The 26080-nt window shown below is 35.1% G+C and overlaps 1 protein-coding gene across 4 annotated transcripts in view; it reads right to left on the reverse strand.

The window, feature by feature from the left end:
* Nucleotides 1-1611: 1611 nt before the first annotated feature.
* The window catches only part of LOC113402803 (tubulin polyglutamylase TTLL5), a 29577-nt gene continuing 5108 nt past the window's right edge, over nt 1612-26080 (reverse strand). For 3 of the 4 annotated variants that reach the window (XM_026643131.2, XM_064217836.1, XM_026643130.2), the window contains 15 exons: nt 11192-11793; nt 10977-11116; nt 10637-10854; nt 8371-8584; nt 7767-8023; nt 7071-7270; nt 6215-6287; nt 5998-6142; nt 5432-5657; nt 5096-5252; nt 4641-4781; nt 4385-4541; nt 4035-4201; nt 3769-3960; nt 1612-3687 (listed from right to left, as the gene is read on the reverse strand). In XM_026643131.2, the coding sequence (XP_026498916.2) occupies nt 3531-3687; nt 3769-3960; nt 4035-4201; nt 4385-4541; nt 4641-4781; nt 5096-5252; nt 5432-5657; nt 5998-6142; nt 6215-6287; nt 7071-7270; nt 7767-8023; nt 8371-8584; nt 10637-10854; nt 10977-11116; nt 11192-11723 (2976 nt within the window). In that variant the 5' untranslated portion in view covers nt 11724-11793 and the 3' untranslated portion in view covers nt 1612-3530. The remainder of the gene's footprint in view (nt 3688-3768; nt 3961-4034; nt 4202-4384; nt 4542-4640; nt 4782-5095; nt 5253-5431; nt 5658-5997; nt 6143-6214; nt 6288-7070; nt 7271-7766; nt 8024-8370; nt 8585-10636; nt 10855-10976; nt 11117-11191; nt 11794-26080) is intronic. The other variant, XM_026643129.2, reaches the window with a different exon arrangement.

Consider the following 26080-nt stretch of genomic DNA (forward strand, 5'->3'; position numbering starts at 1 on the left):
GTATACTCGTAGTAGGATCCTCTACTGATTGCTGGAAACATCCGCAAAATATAGGTATTGTATTTATTTTTCTTAATTTTCTTTATGGAAACAGAATCTACCAATACCTAATTCAAAATAAAACAGTCGTTTTTATAGGAAAATAATAAAATAAATTGAACAGGATCATAGACCAATAAATTTTCTACTAGGAAATAATTCATACAATGATAGCAAAAAATGTGTCATAAAAAGTTATAAATTAAGAATTTACAACGAATTAAAAATGAGGGCAAAAAATTAAAGTAATTATTATTTAGAAAAAAAAAAAACCATAATCAGTCATATTTTGGACAATTATAAAATAATTCTATCTAATTGTAAGTTTTATACCGATAATGTAACACCGATGTAAATGATAACCGATTATTGTGACACGGATGAACGATAAATTTTATTAGTGATAAAAAATACGAAATGAATATCAATTTAGTCTGCATTATGTGCATAAACTCTCAAGGTCATCGCTCTCTGTAGGCAGTCCGAAGAAGGCAATCCTTTTACACGTTTTAATAACGTCTGCATATAATTAAGTTGATAACGTTAATTACATCATTAATAAGATACCTGAGGCACACCTGAAGGAACTGGAGCAAACGATAAACAAAAACCTTTTGTGACTGTTTGGCTTCTATTACGAAGATATGAACTCAGCCACCGAAGTAGATCACCGTCTATACCGACTCTATTAACTTATGAATTAAGATTTTATGGAATAGATTTTATCAAAGGCTTTTGAGAAATCGGTATACACGTTGATCTGGTAGCCCTTATCGATGTCGGAAGTTACTTAATGAACACGTTTGCTAAGGTTGGTTGAATACTGAAACCACATATGAACGTTTCCAAAGATAAGGTATTTTAGAGCACGACAATTTATTAAACAATTTGAACATGATTTATTAAATGAGGGCCCACCTGGATTACTTATATACTATGGATTACAATAGGATTCCTTTTAAGCTTCTTATCGATTGTCGCCATACATACAGAAATGGTCCCAACCCCAAGTGTCTTTCGAAAATATTACAGATTTCTTTGCCTCCAAACCAAATATCATAATAATAAAAAAATCGGGTCGGTAAAATTATTGAATATTTGTTTGAGCTTAACAAATGTCCAGATGAATTTATTGTTCTTTTTATTAGAAGTATGTTCGGTCTCTCTAATTTTATATTCAGCATTATTGGTATAAGGATAACATTTTTTAGGGATTGTTTTTGTCTTTCACATAGTAAGCTAAATGTTTTACAATCCATCTGTCTGTTGTAAACCTTCCGTTATGTACGAAATTTCAGTTATTCCGAGATAATTTTTCTTAATAACTTAGAGTACCAAAAGGGATAGTTATTGGCAAACTAGACGCTCCATTGTACATTGGTGATCATATGGGTGGCATAGAATAAATCTACAGCCTTAATATAGGCATCGTTATCTGCTAAACGGAACATTCACAATACTTAAATCAAAATAGTAACTAATACATAAATAACATTACAAACAGAATTAAATTGCGGAAAGTAGACGCAATATTAATGTAATAATTTTTTTATATAAAATAAAACACTTCAGTATTTTTTAATGATTTATTTCAGCGTATTGAAAATATAATTTCACCGAGATTAAAATTGCTGTCTGGGAGTTTACATTACTTATCACACTGTACTCAAGCAAAGCTTCACTTGTCAACAGAACACTATCACCTAAGCATTGAATGAACACTGCTTTGTATTGCTTAGGGTACTACTTATGACTAAGTCATACCGATATAAGCTCCAATGTTTATGGACGTTACTGTATGTCGAGCCACAAACAATATATACGATTACTTTACGAAATAAGTTAAATATGTTGCACGGAACCAAATGTTTTAATTTTGGATTATATATCAAAATTCATAAGTAAATATATTAAGATTACATTTATAAATTATACCGAGTAAACAATATTTTAAAATACCAAATTAATTTAATAAAATAGATTATTACATTTATAAATCAGCTTAGCTGCCAACGATACTTTGGTGTAGTAAGGTATTCTTAAAAGCTGTTTGAAAACAATATTTAAAATAAAAAATATCTGAACTAAATATATTTTTTTAAATAAATTATTAAAATTTCAATTATAATACTAAATCTTTATAATTTCAATGTTATGGTCATCGACTAGCATCGGTTATCGAATCACTAACAAGAAGATAAAATAATACAGATTGAATAAATGAGGTTTATGTAATATTCCTTATATAAGTCCTTATACAACATGAAAGCAGATTAAATTTTATTAAAATGAAGGAATGGAAATAAAAACGGAGGAATTAAATAGTTTATAAATTAATTCTCCAGATTTAATAACAAAAGAGAATCGTAGTAATTAAGTACATCACTACCGCTAGCTCAGTCTACGTTAATTTAAAATGGCGTCTGATAATACCGTCAGCAGAACAACAAAAAAAAAAATGCATCAGCCAAAATACTTGCAATATTTAAAACCCTATATTACAGAACACATTACACACATTTAAATTAAATTTAAAAATGAGGTTTTTATTTATTTTGTAAATGATTATTATAATCTGTGACGGTATAACACCTTATAACTAACACTGATGTTCGTTCCACATAGCACCTTAAGTATTCATTACATCAAATAGCCTACAGTGCCAGGTACATCTCTGTAAATATAATCTGTATTCTTTGGTTTTAACCGTTACCGCTAGTATTAAAAACGTTTAGTTACTAACAATCACAACTGTGCACTTTTTGTACCATATCTCAAAGGCGTCGCGGATACTTTTTGTATAACTAGATCCATTTAGAGTTTCCCCACTGGATTTAATTTATGAATATAAGTTTAGTGTCGTTTAAGTAAAACTTTTATTTAACAAGATTGAAAAGCGATCGTTTAAAGTTGAGTTAAGATTTTTATTTAAATTACCTACTTATGAGGAACATTTGCTCTTGGTAAGGATATAATTTTTTTTGTGACAGAGATTTTATTTTATTTTTATTTAAATGTTAGGAATTTAAATTAATGATAAATTTGCAGTGGAAATACCTTTTTTAATGTAGAGGGCAGTGTTTAGCTCTTAATGATCGATAGGAAATCACTGCTTATATTTAATAAGTAGAAGAAATGATCCTTACTATAATGGTAACTAGGAATAAATTCATTTATTGCTATAAATAAATGATTCAAGGATATTATAATTGTGACATTATAAGAGAAAAAATATTAGGATGGGTAGACATTGGAAAAAGTATCGAGCGTTTCTCTAAAATAAATGGGCAGGAGCGTAGTACATTGTAAAGTAACGATTTTTTTAAAATTATTTATATTAAAGGAGGTTCGGATTAATGGCAGAACTTTTTGCTTTTTTTTTTTAACTCGCGTAACATTCTAGTTTTTATTGTCAACGCTCATTCGGTTGGTCATGTACGTTAGATATCCCCGGCTATTAGGTAAAAGTTTGTATGGTAAGCATTACGTCGCTATGATCTGGCGTACTTAAGGGCCAGGTTGTGAGGTTTTTCCTGCTTGAGTGAATCCTTGATCACCAAATCCGAGCTGGTGTAGGGCGGTGGCGGGACACTCTCTGTAGACGCCGGTTCCTCGGGCTCTGACCTGCTCGATGTCTCTGTTTCTGGTCTGAAATATAAAGAGCCATCGTTTGTAAACCGTGTTTATGTGCCTATCGATGTGCGTGCACATGCATGTTGGGCTCTGTACCGGTATCGTCTGCAGTTGAGATGTGCGAGCGCGGCGAGGTGTCGCAGCAGTGTGTGTCGCGGGGGGGAAGGCGCACGTTTCTCTGGCGGCAGGTCGATGCAGAAGGCGCTCCCGCGACCGTCGCCCAGGAATGTCGCGACATAATTTTCCATGCGTAAGAGCAGCAACAACACATCTTCTAAATCGGCTTCGCTGGAATAAAAATGTCACATCGTAATTTTGGTTCAGTTTTGAGCGGGATACCTGATTGTTTTTTTGCGGCTCACCTCGCCGAGTAGAGGAATTGTGCGAAGTGTATATTGGAAACGCAGCCGTCGCGATCCTCACTGTCGGTGTAGAGGTCGGTCTCGCGGTAGTACATGTAGAGGAAATCGTTGAGCTGCTTGGCGATAACGGCGCATCGGTCCTTGTCGCACATCTTCGCCGGGGGACCCTGAGAATGAACAGTAATTGAGGAGCTATATATTAATTTCAATGAGGAAGTATCATCTGTTTATATTACTTAGCAAATTGAGCATAATCGACAAATGAGCCTATGGTGGTGTCTGTAAAGTGAACGCATTCGTGCAGGGTTATCATGATAAGCGTGCGTGTAGCGTGTGCGCATGCGCGTCACCTTTACATTGTAAGGCATGCGCAGCGAGGCGGAGGCGCGGCGCAGGAAGCGCAGCACGAGCGCGGCGTGCTGCACGCCCAGCTCGTTGCTCGGCGACGAGATGCGCTTCAGCACGTGCGTCAGGTACAGGCCGAAGGCGCGACGGACCTCGCCGGTGCTGTGGGCAACACGAGACGTACAGTCGGCGTACGGACACGGATACGCGACGGGGCCGGCGGGCGGCGGGCGGCGGGCGGTGGGCGGCGGGGACACGCACGTGAGGCGCAGGCCGTCGGCGAGCTGCTGCTTGACGAGGTGCTTGGCGCGGCGCGCGTCGGCGGCGGGCGGCGGCGGCTGCGCGTCCAGCTGCACGGCCGGCGCCGCGCCCGCGATGCACGCCGCCTCGTAGCGCTGCAGTCTGCGCAGACGGTTAAGATTATGATACTTGATTAGGGTATTTGTGTATGTAATTGAACTCCTAAACGGTTGAACGATTTTTTTTATGTGTATAGGTTGGTCCCTGGAAGGTTTAGATTAAACCCTGAACATTAAATTAAAAAAAAATGCAGGGTAACGAAGTTGGGACGGGCAGCTAGAATACATATAAATTTATTGACACGACAGAATCTCGATAAATCTTTATATTCATGGTAGAGTTTGCATAGGAAACTCATTATAATAATCAAGTTATCATCGTAAGACAAAGTGTTCCGTGGTGACAGTGAGTCGTACCTTTGCGGCGTGTCGGTGAGGCTGGTGGCGACGGTGGCGTGCTGGAAGTGCGGCAACACGTGCGAGTGCACCAGCAGGTTGTAGTTGTGCTGCACCACCGTGTACGGCGCGTTGTTGTTCAGCGACGTGGAGCACACGGGCACGCCCGTCACCGGGTCTGTTGTGGTGTTTCGGCATAGTCAAGATAAATATTATAAGTATACAATAATTGTAATCTGCAACCACTTGTAACCGTAAGCTGAAGGACAGATCCTTTTTGTTCACACTAATTAAACAATTGTTAATATTCCATTTTTAAAATAAAAACGTGCATATTACAGAGTGCAACACGCTCACCGAGATACTGCGCGTACTTCTGCCACGAGTTCTGGCTGGGGAAGATCCGCACGAACCCGCCGCGCCGCGCGTACTGCGCCCGCACGGCGCGCACGAGCCGCAGCTCGTCGCCCGTCAGCGCGCCGCCCGTCCCGCCCGGCCCGCCGGACCCGGCCGCGCCCGGCGCCGGCCCGGCCGCCGCCTTGCCACGCACGCACGTGTTCTCGGCCGAGTGGACTCTGCGGCACTGAAACATTTAATGAGGTTAATCAGTACTCGTATTCCACAAAAAATAGTATACAATCTCTGTTTACTGTAATGTTGAAGTAATTTTGGTTATCTCATGGAACCAGACGTCGGTACAGGGGCGAAAGGACGCAAGTGTGTCAAAAGGTACAAGATAACTAAATAATAATTATTATTACACAATGAAACTGCAATGCATATTGCATGGCACCTCAGTAGAGACATGTTTTTTTATCTATGTACTGTCCAAGGCCTCTGTGAAATTATTTCATACACCGACATAGAACTCATTCACGATCCCTAAGGGCATTGATAATACATATATAACTAAGGTAACTCACAGCTCCTATTCTCATTCTAAGCGAGTTGCTCTGTGGCGACGCCTCGTTTTTAGACATGGGCACGGCCGGCAGCCCGACCAGCGTCAACGTGTCCGCTAGAAGCGCCGACTTGACTCGAGCGTCCAGTGGACTTTCGCAAGCCAAGCTGTGGACGACATTATTGTGAGATCGTTACTTATTTATAAACGTAATTTTTTAGATAACTTATTATAATTACCTAGGCGACAAGTTGATTTCCAGTAACCAAGGCTTCAGCATGTCATCTATGAGTATGTCATATCCAAATAATTCTGTGGAGATCGAGACGGTGATATATATATTTAATAGAACATTCGGCCTTAGGCGTTACTTTGAATTAAACTGCATGGTATATATTAAAACAAGTTTCCTTACACACAAGGACACACACACACATACACGCACGCACGCACGCACGCACGTACACACACACACACACACACACGCGCAAGGCTTAGCCACCTGAGACCATTACTAGTCTAGCCTTACTAGGTTTTCCTAACCTATTATAGATTAAGCCCTTTGTATGTATGTATGTATATTCACGATAAATCTTTTTTCAAATTTTACATTGCGCATGTACGTCGTTAAATCCACTTTGAACAATTTATATGAAAATTTGTTCATCTTCGCTTTATTCAACTTCAAATCTACATTAAGCTCGTCTGGAAGAGTCTGTGTAAGGGATAACAACGTATTTCATAATATTTATTTCATATCGGTATCTTCGTTTAGACTTTGTTGGAAATTAATAGTACATTTCCGTTGAGTTTTCTATGGTGATATACTCAAAAAAAAAAACAAAATATATAATAATTTTCGGCCGAGTATTTTCAGGCAAAGGTATTTGGACAATCTAGCCTAATGACGGCTTTTTAAAGAAGACCACATTAGAACAGTAAGAACAAAGAAACCGGCAATTTCATACTTAAGGTAACCCAATACTTATCGTGGATACAATAATAGTCCAAAATAACTCTTTGGACCTGTAACTTCCACGTCAGAAGAACGCCAATAATTAAGACTGACGACCTTTTTACTAAGCTGGTACTCACCGAAACAATTGAAATGACTGGGTACGAATACCCTCGCAGCGGCTGTGATGGTTTGAGCAGACGAAAGAATGGACTTCACCACCAGGTCTTCGATGGCAGCCATCAATGCAGCTGTATTCCGGCCTTGCTTGCGGAGGTGGCGGAGTAGAGCCGAAAGAGTCCACTTGTGGCCGATATTACCAGCATTGGGATCGTCGCACCTGCATAGAGGATATTGATGAATTATTGGTTAATTCTAATATCAAAATTATGATCTCTTAATTTAATTTTATGCTATTTGCTACCAATCGACAGACAGTCGCCATTACCCGCTGACATAAGCACTTGATCTTAGATGCTATGTCCCATTTGGCTCACTAGGAAGATGCAATGGAGCTAAGGTGGTCCAGTGAATAGAAATAGAGAATAATATACGAACAATGCGGTTTCAAACTCGAGTAAAACCTCCAAATTTTCAGGTTCTGGGTGATGAAAGAGAACATCGAGAGAAAAACTTGTATTTGTCAGATAAAAATCTTCCATATATTAATATTAGTATAATTAATAAAGTATTGGGCGAAGCGTGTTAATATAGGTTAAAAACGTCCCATCAAAGGGAAAGGGAGATCTTAGTCTAGGAATGGATTTATTTACAGACTGTTACTGTTTAGAAGGGCTATTCATTATACCCCAGGAAAATTTGGAAGTAGTTCTTACTTGATGTAATCCGTGTGGTATTTGTTGATGCTGTAGTTGCAGAGGTGCATGCACGGATTCCAGAGGTTCTTATTCGTCTTGTCATACTTCACCGTGGCGAACCTCACGAGTCCTTCCTCATAGAGATAGATCAGCAGAGGATCTATAGACGTAACGCACACGTACAGACGAAGGTCGCACTTGTGTCCTCCAATAAGGAGAGGTTTGTCGATATACTTCGCCACTACGACGTTCTCCCCTTTCGGTATTTGTTCAGGCTATAAGTGTTTTGGCAAATTAATACAAACATGTATGTATGTATTGATATTTCGAGCTGATAAAGACAATTTTAACGAAAGACTGCAGAATTTACAATCCCCGGTTTTGCTAAGTATGTAAATCCATTTGTCCTGCGCCAGAAATCCTTCCAGCCGTGTTGCATTGCTAGGAAGGCAATCAGACTAGATCAGAGTAATAGCGAGTGCACTTTTATTTCCGCAGACCCTTGTACGATTCATCATAATATATTTTGTTAATGACCAATTAAAATCAACTATCAGCTTAGAATCAAAAAACAAACCTGATTAATTTCTATCATTTATTGTTTTCCGAGTAAGAAACTTACCGTATTCACGATGTAAATACCCCGACCTCGACTAGAAGCAGCCGGTTTGACGATCCAAGGTCCCTTCGTCCTGTAATGCGTCGTGCAAAGCTCCTTATACTCGACAGGCATCAGGAACGTGGTCGGTATGAAGTCGAAGTGCTTCAGGCCGCGGAAGTATTGCATCTTCTCGATATTCTTGAAGAGTTTGTCCTTGCGAGTTAGTTCGTAAGACCTGTGAAAGATGTTTGTCTGAAAAATAAGTACTGAAATGATATTAACCCATTTGCTATCGTGATGTGCGAAGACTATTATTTAAGAGGTGGTTAGTTAAACACTACTACAATATCTTCTTCTTTCGAATGTCAGAAATATCTAAACAGAGTGTTATGTTTAACTAACCATCTCTCACTACGTTTATCTTTAAGGCATTAAGCAGTACTTAAACACTGGGCTTAGACAAAGTCACATAGCGATTATTGATATCGTTTTAAAAGGCCAAAATATGTTGGATTAATCGTATATTCGGTTTAGGACGTGATGGGAATGTATTGAATTGTGTAATTTAGAAAGCAAAGTTCGTGATCACTTGTCGAATGCACTTTGTCTATTGTCAGTCAGTTGTTTTAGTACAACGTTTTTTTTTTTAATGGGTCACTATGAGGAGTAATCTGAAAAGTTTTAAGCAGTAATAGATCTTTTTTATGCAAATAATTTTGACTAATGTTGAGATATATCTTTTAATAAGCATGATTTTTTTAAATATAATTATGGAGCGAAGTGAGGAAAGGTGAGGTATTATTGTGAATTAAAATTGTCCTCCAATTGTATGAAATTTGGTGGGGCTGCTGGAGCTAGACGGATGAATTCCAGGAAACGCACTAATTAAGAATGATTGCCGCTGACACCTATTAAAAAATATATCTTAAAGTTAATATCATATTTTTGTACATTTATACTTGTTTAAATCAGCGTTGCAGAACTATAGATAGTTTGATTATCGATAGTTGACCTCGAAAACTATTTAGGATATCGATAGTGCTATCGATAGTATCGTTTTGATCAATACTATCCATAGTATCGATAGCTCTCCGTGAGCAATACTATTGACAGATAGTATTGACACGAGACAATATCGATAGACTAATAATACTACCGCTAACACCTTAACTATCGATAGTGGACTATCGATATGCAACACTAGTTAAAATATCTTAAACAGTCCACTTCACTTTGTAATAGGACTTTGTGCATTTGGGTAGGGCCACCCGCTCATCAGGTATTCTATTGCCAAATAGCTATACTTAGTATTGTCGTGTTACGGTTTGAATGGTGACTGAGCCGCTGTAACGTCTAAGCTTTCCAAGGTTGGTGGCGCATTGTCGATTTAAGGAATGCTTAGTAACCACTTACCATCAGGTGGCCCATTTGACCATCCACCTACTTATACTATAAAAAAAGATTACGTTTTGGTATTTTCTTAAACTAATCTGTTCAAAAAAATTAATTTTTAGTTTTTTTTTATAGTACATTTCACTTTTGCCGATAAGGCAAACTGTTAATTGAGGATAATATCCTCTAGCTACAGTAACACCATTGTGAATCTTTGGAACCCTTTTTAATACGTTTTATTAGACGATTTTTTGATCACCTATGGGTATTTTTCCTACCTCTACACTCCATCATTATAATTTAATTGCGCCAGAAGAGAAAAATTCAGACAAGAGATTAAAATAAAACACCGTTTATACCTAAGCACATAACATAATATATTTGTCACCAAAAAAAAAAAAAAAGCTAACCAAGCCGATGAAATATTGATCTAAATACTAAATGACAACGAATCTCTAAAAAATAATATGTAATAATTTTTGGTACCACAGGTAATTTTACCTCGGATAGTGGTTGACCTTTTGTAGTGGAGAGAGGGACTTCCATACGTCCAATGGAATGAGCTGATTGGACCAGAGCAACATCCACTTAGACGAGTCTGAATGAACTTGAATCAAACCATGCGCATCTAATAAGGCTTGCACCAGGTTCGTCCTACCCCGAATGAAATTTGCCTCAATAGTATTTGACGGAAGACATGATAACCTTAATGCCAGAACAGTCTACAAGATTTAAATGTATTATGAAAAAATACAGAACTAAAATCCACCAACCAAATTAGAATCAGTGTGGTGTAATACGGATAACCTCCAAATCTTCTCCACTAGAGGAGAGCCCAGTATTTGGACACAGGCAGACATATATACAGCCTATATTCGATACTACCAAATCTTACCTAGGGAAATGGTTGACTCGTTGGTAAGGCGTGAGAGATCGCAGCACGTCAGGCTTTGGATGCAATCCAGCCCACATGAGGTTAAAATCCTTTGCATCCTGCGAGGCTTCTTGAAGTCCGTGTGCTTGAAGGAGACGGTGCAATAACTTGGTCTCAGTGTTGACTAGCTTGTAAGTGATTTTTAGAACGCGAGCTGGCATGTGACAACTCTCTAGTACCTTAACGTGAAAATATTTAACTATTAAGATAACTTTAAAGGCTGGGAAAATATTTCAGCAAATAAATTATGGATAATTTTGATAATCGTATACATTTTAATAATTCAGAAAACGTAATTAACCTTGACGCTATCAACGTCTTTAACTAGCATGTGTTCGGAGTCGTCGCTTTCTAACGTCGGAGATAAAGTCCTTTGTATGTGAGAATTCTTCCGTTTATTCTTGCCTTTACTCTTTTTCCCTTTTTTTTCTTCTTTTATATCTGAAAGTATGTCTTCCGTTCAAACTATTTTTATTTTTTACATTGTTACGATATTCGATAAAACCTTAGCCTTACCTTTGGTTGGTGGTGGTTCTTCTGGTGGTTTAATATTGGCAGTTGTGTTTTCGATGTTGAGATTCTTCTTTATATATAGCGTTATCTTACTCAGATCATTGAGGACGTCTTCGATATCTCTCTTGTGTTCAGTCGGTTCATGTCCTTGCTCTTCGATGGACATCGTTTCAGGCATCTCAGCTTCACTAACGTGCCTCACAACATAGGCTTGCCCTGTAAACTTATTGCTATTTCCGAACGTTTCCATCACATCGTGCATTATATTTTTTGGCCTAACACTGAATGCATGCGGTTCTGCAACTAATCTTTTCGCCATGTTCTTTGCTTTGTTTAATAATATCGTGGTCCCTGTATTGTTTCCGACGGTTTTCGTCGTTGATTCCATCGAGGGCGTTCGTGATGCGAGGACGCAGGATCTAAATACGAGTACAGCGACCTTGGATCCAATCGGTCCTCCCGATACCCAATCTGATACTGAGCCCTCATTTTCTTTCTCTTTGCTGTCATTTGTTTCGTCGTCATTTTTTCTCATACTGTCCTTGTCTTGCTCTGCTTGAAGGCCCGATGTAGACGGAATAGTTGTTTCTGTTGATACATGTGGACTGAAAAAGAAAAAGAAACATATTTTTTACTAACCGTTTTCTAAGGTCAAATCATGACTTAAGCCGTGACTTGTGAAGCTTATGATCGATATTATTTGTCTATAACGATGCATTTAAAACATGTTTAAGGTCGCTTTTAATTGATAAATAAATTTCAACTAAAATTAAATAAAACACTATTTATTTTAATCCGTTATTCTTACAGATCTAAATTTAGAAAATACTGACCGAAGCAAAGCCATGAGTCGACAAGCACGGTTGAAATGATCAATATTAATAAATTATGTAATTAATGGTCATGTTTAGAGCCTCAACTGTACTAATTATTATGAAAAAAATGTGTCATTTAAAATGGTTTCCTAGCATGCATGTCAAAGTAACAATTTTAATCAACTAATTCCATTAAATAACGTAATGGAAAAAATTATAATAAGCCAAGCGTTATTCGAGCAATATATTTAAAGCGTTAAACCTTGGATATGTCGATTTGAATGACTATCAAATGTATTGAAATTGAATTAATAATGCGATTAGTTATGTGACAATATAAAATTGATTTTAAAATGTACTGTAAAAACTCGGCCCTTCGATCAAATGAGGCTACGATAGGTAATCTCGAAGACTACCTAGGAAACTAACTTGTGAAATTGTAGTCCACAAGAGTGACTTCGAGTCACACAGTGGACATTACTTTTTTTTTTATAACATACTTAGACGGACGAACAAATGGACGACCTGATTGTCGGTGGTCATCACCGCCCATAGACAATTGCGCTGTAAGAAATATAAACCATTCCTTACATCGCCAATGCGCCACCAATATTGGGAACTAATATGATATGTTCCTTGTGCCTGTTACACTGGCTCACTCACTCTTTAAACTGCACCTACTGCTGTTTGACGGTAGAATAAGACACGAGTGCATGAGTTATCATAATTACCAGTTATTCAGTTGTATACTTTATGAGCTATGGTTTATTATATATATTTATTCTGTGTACTAATTTACCCCCTTGTTAATAAAAATGTAATATTCAAAGCTATTTTTGTAGCGGTACCTTGTGAAAAAATATCAGTTATCCATTCAACAAACAGTAACATACTGTGTATCTGTATTTCAGTTGTGAATAGTTATTGAGGCCCTGTACAAAAGGCTTAACAAGTTCCGCCAAAAAGTGAATTATTGCCATTACATAACACGTTGCTTATAAAACCTTCCTTAAAAACGTGAGAATATTGACAATAGTAATTCATAAAATAAAGGATATAGTTGTTAGAGTTAAAATAATCTTATGGGCTATACCAGATTATATAATCTAGACTATCTGCGCCAAATTTCATTTATATTCGTTCAGCTGATCTGGCTTGATCGAGTGACAAACATCTGTAAATCCAAAATAACTATGATAATTTACAATATTAGTAATATTTTGCCCAAGGATTTATATTTAAAATTAGTTGTAGTTGACAAAACGCGACCATCTGACACATGCGGTCACTCTTTCAAATGGTCGTTCAATAGACGATTGTGAACTTATAAGGCGCTGCGCGATGAATTCCATAACTGTGTGAAGTGCCCTTATAGAGTCCGAAGTTATTCTATTCGATTTAAACATTTATTCTAACTGACTTCAAAAAAAGGAATATGTTCTTTAATCGTATATATTATTTTTACGTGGATTATTTTTATTTATTTTATTAATTTAAATTATTATGAGCAAAAAAATATCTGCAAAAATTGTTTATGGGTTAGAAATTAATTTTTTAAATATTGACTTAAAATTATGAGTCTTTATTTCTGTTAAAATTTTATATTATTGCTTTGCAAGATAAATTTGTATTAAAATATCAGTAATAATTAAACATGTAATGTATGTAATGTACTTTGAGCCGAGACGAGATTTGCTTATTTCTATTTAGCACACGTGAAATCTTAACTGTATGCTGCAGATATTTTTAAATGATATATAATTGACTACTCGATCGTGAGTGGTCACTCCTAGGCACTGGGGCTGTAAGAAATATTAGTCATTCACAAAATCGCTAATGCGACAAATCTTGGGAACGAAGATTTTACGTCCCTTTGAGCCTCTAGTTACGAACGAACGGCATAAAAAAACATATCAGCTTTAATAGCAATCGATCAAACGATGTCGAAGTTTATTAATCTTACACGGATATACCAACAACAACTTCTACAACATATATATATTTCAATACACAATCTGGTCAGAGACACAGAGAACGGATTTGTGGTTTCCCTGGGCCTCTATGGGGTACAAATAAAAACATTTTCATAAAGATAAATTACTTAAAGTTTAATGGCGACGTAAAGACTAAAATATGTTAATATTATGAAAGTACCGTCGCTTTAAATTAAAATTCTAAACAATGCTATAAATGTTCTATGAATAGTGTCTGCTTTGTGATGTTTAATTCTGTGTCGTCATTTCGTTAGTTTTATGGTGAGCGCTGATTCACACGATGGGAGTCTCTTCCTGTATTTCAATAAATAATTAAATTTTAAAACACTAAAATGCAATTAATTTTAATATAGTAACATCGTCTATTTTTTTTCTCTGTGACATTTATATCCAAAATGTTTTTTTTTTAATTTTTAATACGTAGGAAGATTCGCAATCCGGCTTGGATCACGTGTACTCAAGTCCTATCTGGGCGTTTTTTATTCGATATCGGAGTGCTTAAATTAAATATGAGGAACGGTAAAAGTTTTTACAGCAAGAGTCATACCTATTACACAAATTTTTTTGCTAGAGAACAGTTAATAGTTTTTGCTTGCAATTCATATTTTTTATAACGCATTCAAATTTGTAGATATTTTTTCCAAGTAGACCGGAACTGAGTGTTATTTAAGAGTTTAAATTTTAGGTAATTTCAAGCGGTTTGAAAATGACAACTCACATAAAAACAATTGCTAAGGCACTATTGGGTACTTTTACAATTAGCAGATGCTAAATAGATCACAGTTTGAAGATGAGATGTTACATATCGAAATAAATTAGTAAGTACCTAAAACTAATCTCAGAACAGCGGAAGTTTGAAAAGTCATATTCGCGAATATTTTCATTGATAAATTGTCTCATGCGCTGAAAAGTCCTGGTTTTGTAGAAACGAGAGTCCTGACGCAACCGGTTGGAACGAGGTTCCTGTCGCTATATGGATATTATATGTCTTAAATAGTAGACACAATGCGAACATAAATGTAAAATATAAGTTGTTGCCTGTGCCTTCGCTCGCGTTAGGGTTCGGTCGTCAGTTGCTAGGCTTAAAGTCTTCGTTCATTCTTGGAGTTCAAGCTTGCTTCATACTAAATTTTATCGAATTCGGTTCTGTGGTTTGAACGTGAAAAAGAAACAGACAGACAGAAAGACATACATAATTTATAATATTAGTACAGATAAATAAATGAATGGTAAAAAAATTGATAAATATTCTTTATTCAAGTCGGCTCATAGAAGCACTTTTTAATCGTCATGTTATTAAATGTACTACCACTGGTTCGGAAAGTAGATTCTACCGAAAAGAACCGGCGAGAAACTCAGTAGTTTCTCTTTCCCACCATTTTAATTACAGAGTATGTCAATAAAGTACTATTAAATTTTTATATGTCCCGCCTAGAAATCAATATATACAAAGTCCACGCTTTTTTATCTTTAATATTATCTTGTTTGGTGTAAATTGCTTATTAATCAATGTTTTTTCCCATGAACCTAATTTTTTTTAATAGGCTAAGTTAATATTAACTGTGTAAGTAATCTTATTATACATATTGGCCCAGCTCTCATTCGCCAATAAACTCTGGACGTGATAAAAGAAAATAGAGATGAGTAAATATTTCTCCGAATCGTAAGTGATAATTATAAATAATCATACGGAACTAGTTGTTAAGTCAAGTTCGTACATCGAAATACGCCGTGCTTTCCACGACTGAGTTGAAAATAATCTTTAACAACATATATTAAGTATATGACAGTATCGGAATAGAACGCTTTGCTTTTCCTATGAAATGTTCAACAGCTGTAATAAAATACTGAAATGAGTTTATTGAGCTTCTGCTCTAGCGTACTTCCTGTACGTTCTTCATAACTTCTGTTTTGAATTAGTTGTATTTATTTACAATCTTATAAAACAGATTTAGAGTTAAGATTGATGAGTCGGTGTGTAGAGGTAGGGAGGGAGGAGGACGATGGAGGGATATGAATTATCAGATGACGAATAATAGAGAAGAATGGAAAGAAAAGACATTTTACGACTCCAAGAATGGGACACCAGCAGGGAACAGAAGATGACAACACAGTTAGTGCTAAAAAATCCCTAATAGCTAGAAGATTCTTTAAACAGATAACATACTTATATTATGTCCTAGCTATCATTCCCGATTGACACGGGTACAGTAAAGTTTTATATACAACTTTAAAGCGGAAGAAAAACCATAAAAAGGAATATTTTTGTGTTTTTTTTTTGGGCTTGGAAAATTGTTTTTGGCTTTTCTCTACAACCATAATATCCTTGTATCATATATGTTATAAATCTTCTCCTCGATTCACTCTGTTTATTGATGAAAATCACAATGAAATGCGTTGCTTGGTTGGGGTCTCTTTAGCTGGTATAACTCTTTTTAGAAAAACAAGTTAAAAAAAAAAGTCTAATTTGAATTACGCATTCCATCGTTCCATCGACTGTTATATATGTTATATTTTCTGTTTTCAGGACCAATTACATGCTCATTGATATAGAAAGTTTAACTACTGAGATTTTTTTCAGAAAAACCCAATATATTTTAATAACTATGTTTATAGACAAACAATCAACTCAATCTATTATAATGATAGATAATGATGTTTGTATATATGTATGTATATCTTAAGGTGCTAATTATTATAATCACGTGATTACAAACATCGCGTCAACATGGCGATTATTTATTTGAACTTGTTGTAAATACAAATGGTTACTGTGTTTGTTATTGATTTTTTCTCTAAATATTTGTGACCTGGCTCTCTTGTGTTATTTTATAGAATACTAGCTGAATCTGCGGCTTTACCCACGCGAAATTTTAACACAAACTTCCAACCAACGTTTTACTCCCTTAGGAGAGGAGTTTCGTAAAATCTGTCTTGCGGATGTCTACGCTCTATAAGGAGTCCACAGATTTTGTGATGAATCAGGGAGTGGTATTTCGCTTTTATATACATAGAAGATTTCTGTTATATTTAAGGTGTACGTGGATAAACGTGTCATAAATTCATTTGAATTACATTGATCCCTCTTTTCTCGGCAATATTAAGATTATACGTTAACTTCTTCTTCCAAATAATTAAGGCAATTAAAAGTAATAGAAATAAATATGCAAAGTAACCTCTAAATGAGATATAATTAGTTTTGTTTTCGTATATCAACTATCAGAAGATTTTATTAGTTTCGGGATTACGGCAAATTAATGGTAAGTACTTGTATCGAGCACTAAGCTCTAGTAATCTTGGCATTGAGCACCGATGACTAAGTTTATCCATTTATAGATAAGATTACGGTTAGTTAAGATTTACAGACTAGAGAGGACACGGAAAATAAATTTGACGAGATGAGTGGTTTCGTCTATTTTTTATTTGAAACGGTCTGAAGGCGATCTTGTCATTTCCATGGCGCGTTATCACCTAAAAAGTCGTTAGTCTACATTCATTTTAATACACATACAGAATAATATATTTTTATTAAATTAAAATATATATTTCGTTTGTTTTCATTACTTTTACTGTGATACCATACACATTATCTTGTAAAATCTTGCTGTATGCAATGGAGGTCAAAATTTTATCCTCATTTAAATTTTCCAAACGTTCTATCGAATTAAATTAATAAAAATCGTGAACATATCTCGTTAAATCGTTTCCCGTTAACTCATTATTTGTTTTCGATCGCGATAATCCGCTAAAAGCGTGTGCCACATTCGGCGCTCAGAAGTTTATTTACGAAACTGACCATGTGTTCAATATTAAACTAACCTGCTTTCGTTATCAATAAGGTTAAAACACGAATATGGCAACGTTCGTTCTTCGCCTTCATTATTTATGTTGTTTGTTATGTTCGTCGGAGCAATTAACAGAACCACTTTAAGTAGTACAGTAAAACATTTTAAATTTAGTTTAATATGTGATACATACTTTATGGAACGAGGTATTTTACGTGGCTCACAGAAGAGTAAACACACAGAAATCTTCACATAAGGAAAAAGTGTTAATCTCTTGGCAGTTTGAGATATCGATCTATTCTGTAAGAATAAATTCACTATAATAATTCTTAATCAATTACACCGTATAAACAATAGTAAGTCTGTCATTAGCATTTCATAAATCTGATACAAAATGAATCAGAAGAGATGGCTCAGTTCTCTTCTAATTAATTGCAACTAAATGCACAAGGGATATAATCTTTGTCAATCTTCCCTATTGGCGATCTAAGAAATGGTTAACATTTCTAATGTCTATGTAGTGGTGACCACTTACCATCAGGTACATTTACCCTTCAGCCTACATATTTTAGTAACTGAATGGAAATATTCTTACAAATATAAAATTATCAACAATAACGTGAAAAAACATTTTTTTTTTTTCGATTTATTTCAAAAACATATTCATTCAGCATTTGAAGCAATAATGCACGTCGTAACAGCGCATAAAGCTCAAGTCCTACTAAATATATATTTACATATCGTAACTCTTGTTGATAAATCTATAAATAAATATTAGCATGATGTTATATGGCGCGGTTACATGCTATATACCAAACACTTGGGCATGTTAATAAAAAAATAATTGTCTGTCGTAGCTTATTAAATATTCATTGCGTTATATTAATATCTGTCGCGACTTTGCCCGCTATACCTTAAAAATATATCATCGAAATATTTATTTGATTGCAAGATATTAATTACCTAGTCACGTATTATATTCGTTTTGGCTGTAAATTGCCGTTTCCTGATGTGACTCACTAATAGCTTGAGCAAATTATCATTTATATCCGTAGGTTCATGCAAAGCAAAGTTTATGAATCCACCAAGCATGATACTTAGCGAGCTTACGTAGAGCCTACTTCAACCACAAGAGGAATAAAAGTAAAATAAATAAATTTGACATTGTACTGACGCGATATCATTGATGATATTCAGTATGGGGTCACGAAAAAATTGGTGTCATGAATGAGGCGAATTTGTTATCAAAATTTTGGAAGTAAAATCAATGTATGGACTTGCGTTTGACTCGATATTGACCAAGAATTGCTTGTAGTGCATAATATAGCAGAACTATGAGCAACGGAGATGTAAATCGAAGGTTTGTTTATCGTTTATCTTTATCGATTGGTATAGAGCCTAGCAAAGGAAGACTATGCTAGATGGCTTAGCATTTGGTTAAGCCGTAAAGAGATTATTGTCAATTTCTTCGTGTGTGCAAAATATGGCAAGAAAACGAACTCGTTACAATATCAAATATATATTATATAATAAACGCCTTCGATTTTATAACTTTACTGCTCGATGACACAATTCACGTTATAAATCGACAAGAAACTTTTTGATATTCGACACGAACACTCGTAAAACCGAATACGTCGTGGGAGGATGTCAAAAGTTGGTCGAACTTCGACCATAATGTGGGTAGATTTCGAAATTAAACTTAGTTTTCGTAATATTTTTTTGTGTGATAGTTAACGCACATGAACACCATGACTATATAGATATATTTACACACGAAGGCATACATTAGTGTTGAGTGACATTCGTGCTTACGAGATCTCTTAGAGTGCGAGGGATGATCAACACAAGTGTAAAAGGCAGCAAAAGAAATACCTGAATTAGATTAAACGATTATCTTCGTTTAACATCGATACTTTTACCAGTTTACAGTGTTTTTAATAAAAACTTATTTGTGAGCATTTTATGTATTTTCCAAAGATTGTTTCGATATAAATCGATACTATTTTTTAACTTTATAACAATTTACCTAAACAAGTAAAAACTCTAACAATTTTTTCTATGTTTAAATCTCGACTTTATAACCATATTCTGTGTAACGATTCTCTGTTAAAATAATTAATTGAAACTGTTATCTCATCTGCTTTGCTGATCCGAACGAATTGTTATATTTATAAGTTAGATATAAGTTCTCATGTAAATGACGTTGTCGTAATGAGAATAAAGTTCTTAAACTGAACTATAGGTAAATACATTTTGAAGTAGGATGCGTTCATAAACTATGTAGCCTCCAATATATAGAGCTTTTTCGGCTATGGTTGGAATTGAAATCTTTCATCACGTACTTACTCTACTTATTGCTATTACTGAGAGATTATAAAGAGATACAGGATATATTTGCTATGAAAAGAGAACTTAATATAAATATTCTTTTAGAATCTTTATGTCTTCCCGACTGATTTCAGTTACGGCATACTATTTAAGCGATACTAGGCAACTGCGTAGGTCATAGTGCACATGTATGTGGAAAGACACACATGTGCACTTATGATTTTGATTATTTTTGAATTAAACGTTTTATACGAGTAACAACTGTCAACATAATTATATATTTTAATGAATACTTTTTTAATGTTTTTCTGGTAACTATCATTGAGCTGATGTATGAATGGAAACTTTAAACAGCAATCCTGAATGCCTCTGTATCCAAACAATGGATTTATTATATTCAATTATCCGAATGATTACTATTATTGTTACTGGATATAGATTACAAATAGCGATGGGTTGTTTAAGATTCATTCAATGACCTGACATTTTGTGGATGTTCTATTTACTAATACACTGGAGATAACTACCTCGTACTAGTGGCTGGCTTTTAAGAATGGTGTTCCTGTTATCCTGGATTGAAATACAAGGATTAGCCCAATTATCATCCTATCGAATCGTGAGGATTAGGGAACGGAATCGTACCTGTTTTAGAACATACGCATATTCATTTTTATTACAAGTGACATAAAATAAACATTTCTCGGTGGCAGGGCTTTGTGCAAGCCTGTCTGGGTAGGTACCACCACTTATCAAATATTCTACCGCCCAATAGCAATACTCAGTATTGTTGTGTTCTGATTTAAGGGGTGAGTAAGTCAGTGTAATCAAAGGTACAGGGGACAAAACATGTTAGTTCCCAAGGTTGGTGGCACATTGGCAATGTAAGGAATGGTTAAAAATTCTCTGGGCTTTGATGACCAATTACCATCAGGATGCCCATTTTTTTGTCAACCTACTAATTATATTTAAAAAAAAAGCGATAGAAACGAGTGGGTAGATGCGCACAGATAATAAATATAATGTTTTTTTAAACATTTTTTTTATCTAAAGCATTATCAGACGGACAAATGGGCTACTGGGCGATAAGCGTACCTATGTAACTTCGGACACTCCGTTACTTGCCACCGTCCCAAGATAACCTATATCCTGATTTTCTGAATAAAGATGAACAGATGTTATATGGACAAGAGTAGGTTATAACCAGATTTATTTACATCACCAATATAAAGAGTAAAAATTGTTTGTTTGTCTGTAGTGGGGTAATATCCGCATTTAATGATCCAATTTTAAAAATGTTTTTAATGGTAGAAATCTACATTGTTCCTCAGTTATATAGCTTCCTTTATGAACCATACATCAAAATCTGTTTAGGCATTTATATGCTGTATATAATGAATAGTTACATACACACGAGACTCCTGAAAACATTACACTTCTTTTTAGAACAGTTCTTTATCATGAATGATGATGAATCTTACAATATTATAAATTGAAAAGTTGGATGGATGGATGTTCGTTACTCAATCACGAACGGGTGAATGGATCTGAATGAAAGTTGACATAAAGACAGATTATAGTCTCCAATAGCACTTAGGGTACTGGTATCATGGAATAATGCACCCTCAAACCCTCACACGTTGGCGAAACCGCGGGCGGAAACGAGTGAGCACACATATGTAACATGTCAGGCCCCGCGTTTGGTTTCCGGTCAAATGCAAATTACACGTAACAAAGTCACAAGTTATTTCTGTGTTACTTCGTAAGCTTACACTCGGGACATAATATATACAATTGCACCAGAGCACGATAGCTGAGACCGACACAAATCATGTTTATTAATAGAAGTCAATGAATAAAAACTTGAAATTGACACGATGTACCAACTTGTTATTAAAATTAAGCTATACACTAGACCAGATTTCTTTTTTGAAGTAAACACTCAGGAATTATTTTATTAGTCGTATTAATATAAAAATATTTCAAAGTGATTATTTATTAATCGACTTCAAAGTAAGGACGTTTCGAATCGATTATTTTTATTAATGTTTTTATTGCAGAATTCCTCATTTCGTCTATGAACCGATTTGGATAATTATTTACTAGTTTGGTTCCGTATATTTGAATAAAATATACAGTATGATTTTTTGTGAGTTTTATTTATTATTCATTTTCTGAGAGTATTCATTGAATCAGGTATTTTTTTGTTAAAGTTTTATATTATTTTGTTCAGTGAACAAACTGCCTGAAAATACGGATCAAATTAAGGCTAAACAAATACAGAATATTTTCCAAAATCTTTACTTCCTATATATTTATTTCGATTGCAATCACTGCACATAATGACCCTCTGTGAAATACCGTCTGGGTACTTCGTACCACCCACTCATCATATTATATTCTACCGGCAAACAGCAATACTTATAGCATTGCTGTGTTCCAGTCTGTAGAGTAAGAGAGCCAGTACAACTACACGTATATGTGAACATCATCATAACATCTTAGTTACCAAGGTTAGTGTCCTATTGGCATAAGGAATGATTGATATTTCTTAAAGTACCAATTTCTTGGTAATAGTGATTTACTATACGGTGCTCAATTTGCCAGTCCCCCTAAATATATGACATAAAAAAAGGAAATAAGCTACAAATCCCCCTAAAAGGGGAGGCCTCAACCAGACTGTTAACATTTAGAGATCGTCACTATTATAAAGTTTTTGTTATATATATTTATCGAATCCGTTGCCTTCGGAGCGAGCTAACAGTGTGGTATCCCAGACGACATGCGTGTCATTGTATTGATTAGACATATCGCCACGTGTGTAGGGTCCGACCCTCACCCGCTGCGGACATATTAATGAGCTTACTACGAAAGGTTTATTGTGAGAATACAAAATGTGACAAAATAACCTTCGCCTTTGGAGTTAAAATTGTAAAACCTTTATAAATAATTCGTTATGTAAATTCGATTATCCGATTGTCAAATCTTTTTATTTTCATAATTTTTCAAATAAACGAATTCATTTTATTTTCCGTAAATATTTCAAATTAAATGTCACAATGTTTATAGTATGTATAATTTAGCTAAAAATGAATTTCTTATTTCATCCAGACGAAGACGGACAGACGGACTAGTAACTGTATGTTGCTCTTTGACGGTCAAACCACTGTGTGGTATGAAGCAGGCTTAAACTCCAAGGAAAAGCAAAGGATAATTTGTTATGCCTAACACCTGACGGGTAACCCCAAAAATCCGAACAAAGCCGAGGGAGACAACTAATATTATATAAACCTTATTGTGTTATGTTATTCATCGAAGCGCGCTGCATCTTTCATTATTTGTCTGATCTATATTAGTTATTAGTAGTGTTTCCGCTTAGGCATGAAATATATATGTATATTTTTTTCTAGAATTATGTGAACTGTAAACTGAATTAACTATTGTTGTTATACACAGTTTTCCTTGGGTTACACACAAATACATAATATACATAACCAAAAGTTTATACCTTACATACTTTAAAAGAATACACAGACAAACACACTCATATGACATATTAAAATAAATAAATATATTTACTACTAATTCGGGGGATTTTAGTTTTATTTACACGCGACCACTCATGATTTACTGCTACCCGCGCCCGCCCCTCTCGTGTACGAGTCCTGAGGCGATAGTAGCGTGCCAAATTCACACTGAATGCAAGTTCCGATGATGGTGCAAGTCTGCTTGGCGACCATACAAGGTATTACAGGCTGTACAATCACGCACTGAACGGAATACAAACAACGGAATCATGGAATTGTATTGAATGATTCATTTTTTAATCTTGGTTAAATAATCTCAACACATACATCGTGTGAATATATAATTCATTCACCATTCACTCTTACACACTTTTAGCTTCTGAAATCGTACAATTTGTAAATTAAAGCACAATTAAAGGCCAAACCACTGAACCTTTAGATGAGATTTAGTAAAAAAAAGCAAGCTTGAATTCCAATGAAGGACATGGGCTTACTTTATATGGACGACCAACACCTAAAACTCGCACGAAGTCGCGGACGACAACTAGTATTCCATATATAGTGTGACGTTATATAGAAAAATATTAAATTCAATGAACTATTCACATAGTCCTGTATGTATTTCATGAAGTATCTAAAGAATTTCTTGCTTTACTTTTTTAATTTATCCTCTAACGACGAATCAAAACTGCTCATAATAATCTATTTGTATGAACAATATTTGATTTAATTGTTTTAATTCGCACGATTATTTTTACTAAATGTAATGTCTTTAAAGTACAATTTCGTCACGACAGTACACACGAATTACAACCTATAACTATTTATGTTATCATTGCACGAAACATTAATCGTTTAAACGTATTTTGCGAGGAACGAGATTTAAATTTTATTTCCGGCAACATTGACTTTTCAAAATATTGGGTAAAATTGAGCAATAATATTTAAATTTAAAAAATGTTCAAAACTTACGAAACCACCGAATTTGGTATATAGTTATAACATATTAATTTAAGGCTTAAAACGTTTCAAAAAATGATTTCCAAATACAAAATATTATTTATTGATTATTGATATTTAAATCAAAAATTTAGTTTTTTAAATATATTTTTTTAATTAAATGTAAACTTAATTAAAAAGCACCATGGGTTTGTTGTAAAATTTCTAATAAGAAAAACGGCAAGGAGAGGACTGATTATTTTTACCAGAGGTTATTTTATTAACCTAGCTAGGATAGCCAGTACCTGATCGATGTTTCGTTTGAAGGCTATGTATATTATTACACACAGACCTGTGTAATAATTTTTGTCTTTAAAATAAATAATTATTTTATAAATCCCTACTGATACAATACAGGGCTGTTTGGTAGAAGGTCCGACAAACCAAGTGGGCGTGTTTGGCGACCCATTTGGAGAATACAAGTTGACCATAAAAAATCCGTAACCAACCATTTTTTTAAAGATTTTTTTTATTAATGTTTCGTTTTCACCGAAATTGATCCATCCTCCATAACATTTTTAAAATCTTTTTTAGACTTGGTATCTGATACATCTTTACGCATAGAAAAGCAAAATTAGATACAATCAGAGTTGATGTAGAGGTCATCAAGTGAAAAAAATAGAATAAATACGAAAGTAACTCTGTCTGTTACTTCAGGATTCAACCGCTGAACCGATTCAGATAAAACTTGGTATGGAGATAGTTTGAGTCCCGGGGCTACTTCATAGGCTACTGTCTTTACTTTATTCCCCGAGGGGTTGAATGGTCATGGCGGTTTATATGCTATATGTAGTTTTATAAATTTTGCGCGAGTAAAGCTGCATGCTCAGCTAGTATACTATAAATAATTTAATTATTTTTATCACTTGGTTAGGATTATCTTGTAACCTTGTTACAAGTTTTAAGAGATTAATTTGTCACGACTTCAAATTGAATGTCCGGTTACAAAATTCAAGGAACAAATCGTTTTGCTTATTGATGCTGAAATTGTCTACGAAGCGTGCAAAAATGTGGCATCTTTCCTAATATTATAAATGCCATAGTAACTCTGTCTGTCTGTTGCTTCTTCATGAACCAAACCCCTGAACCGAATTTAATGAAAATTGGTATGAAGAAGGCTTGAACTCCAGACCCTGACGACCTGACGACCAACCTCTAAAACGCGAGCAAAGCCACAGGCGACAACTAGTAAGTTATAAAACCATATTTATGCGACTTATGGGACCGATTACAAATCGTCGTAGCTCAAAACGATCGGTAACTGATGCACAATAACGATTCGTTGAATAAGAGTCGTTTGCTTTCATTCGGGGACTGAGTCATATTAATAAGATATGATTAAGTTCATGATTAATTCCAAATAACGTTCGTGACAGAGTGCCGTTTCAAACCATTCACTTGTGGAACGACTTGGTTCGCGAGGGTCCTATGACTTCAATGACCG

This window comes from Vanessa tameamea, chromosome 19 (genome assembly GCF_037043105.1).
Source record: "Vanessa tameamea isolate UH-Manoa-2023 chromosome 19, ilVanTame1 primary haplotype, whole genome shotgun sequence".
Taxonomy (NCBI): Eukaryota; Metazoa; Arthropoda; class Insecta; order Lepidoptera; family Nymphalidae; genus Vanessa; species Vanessa tameamea.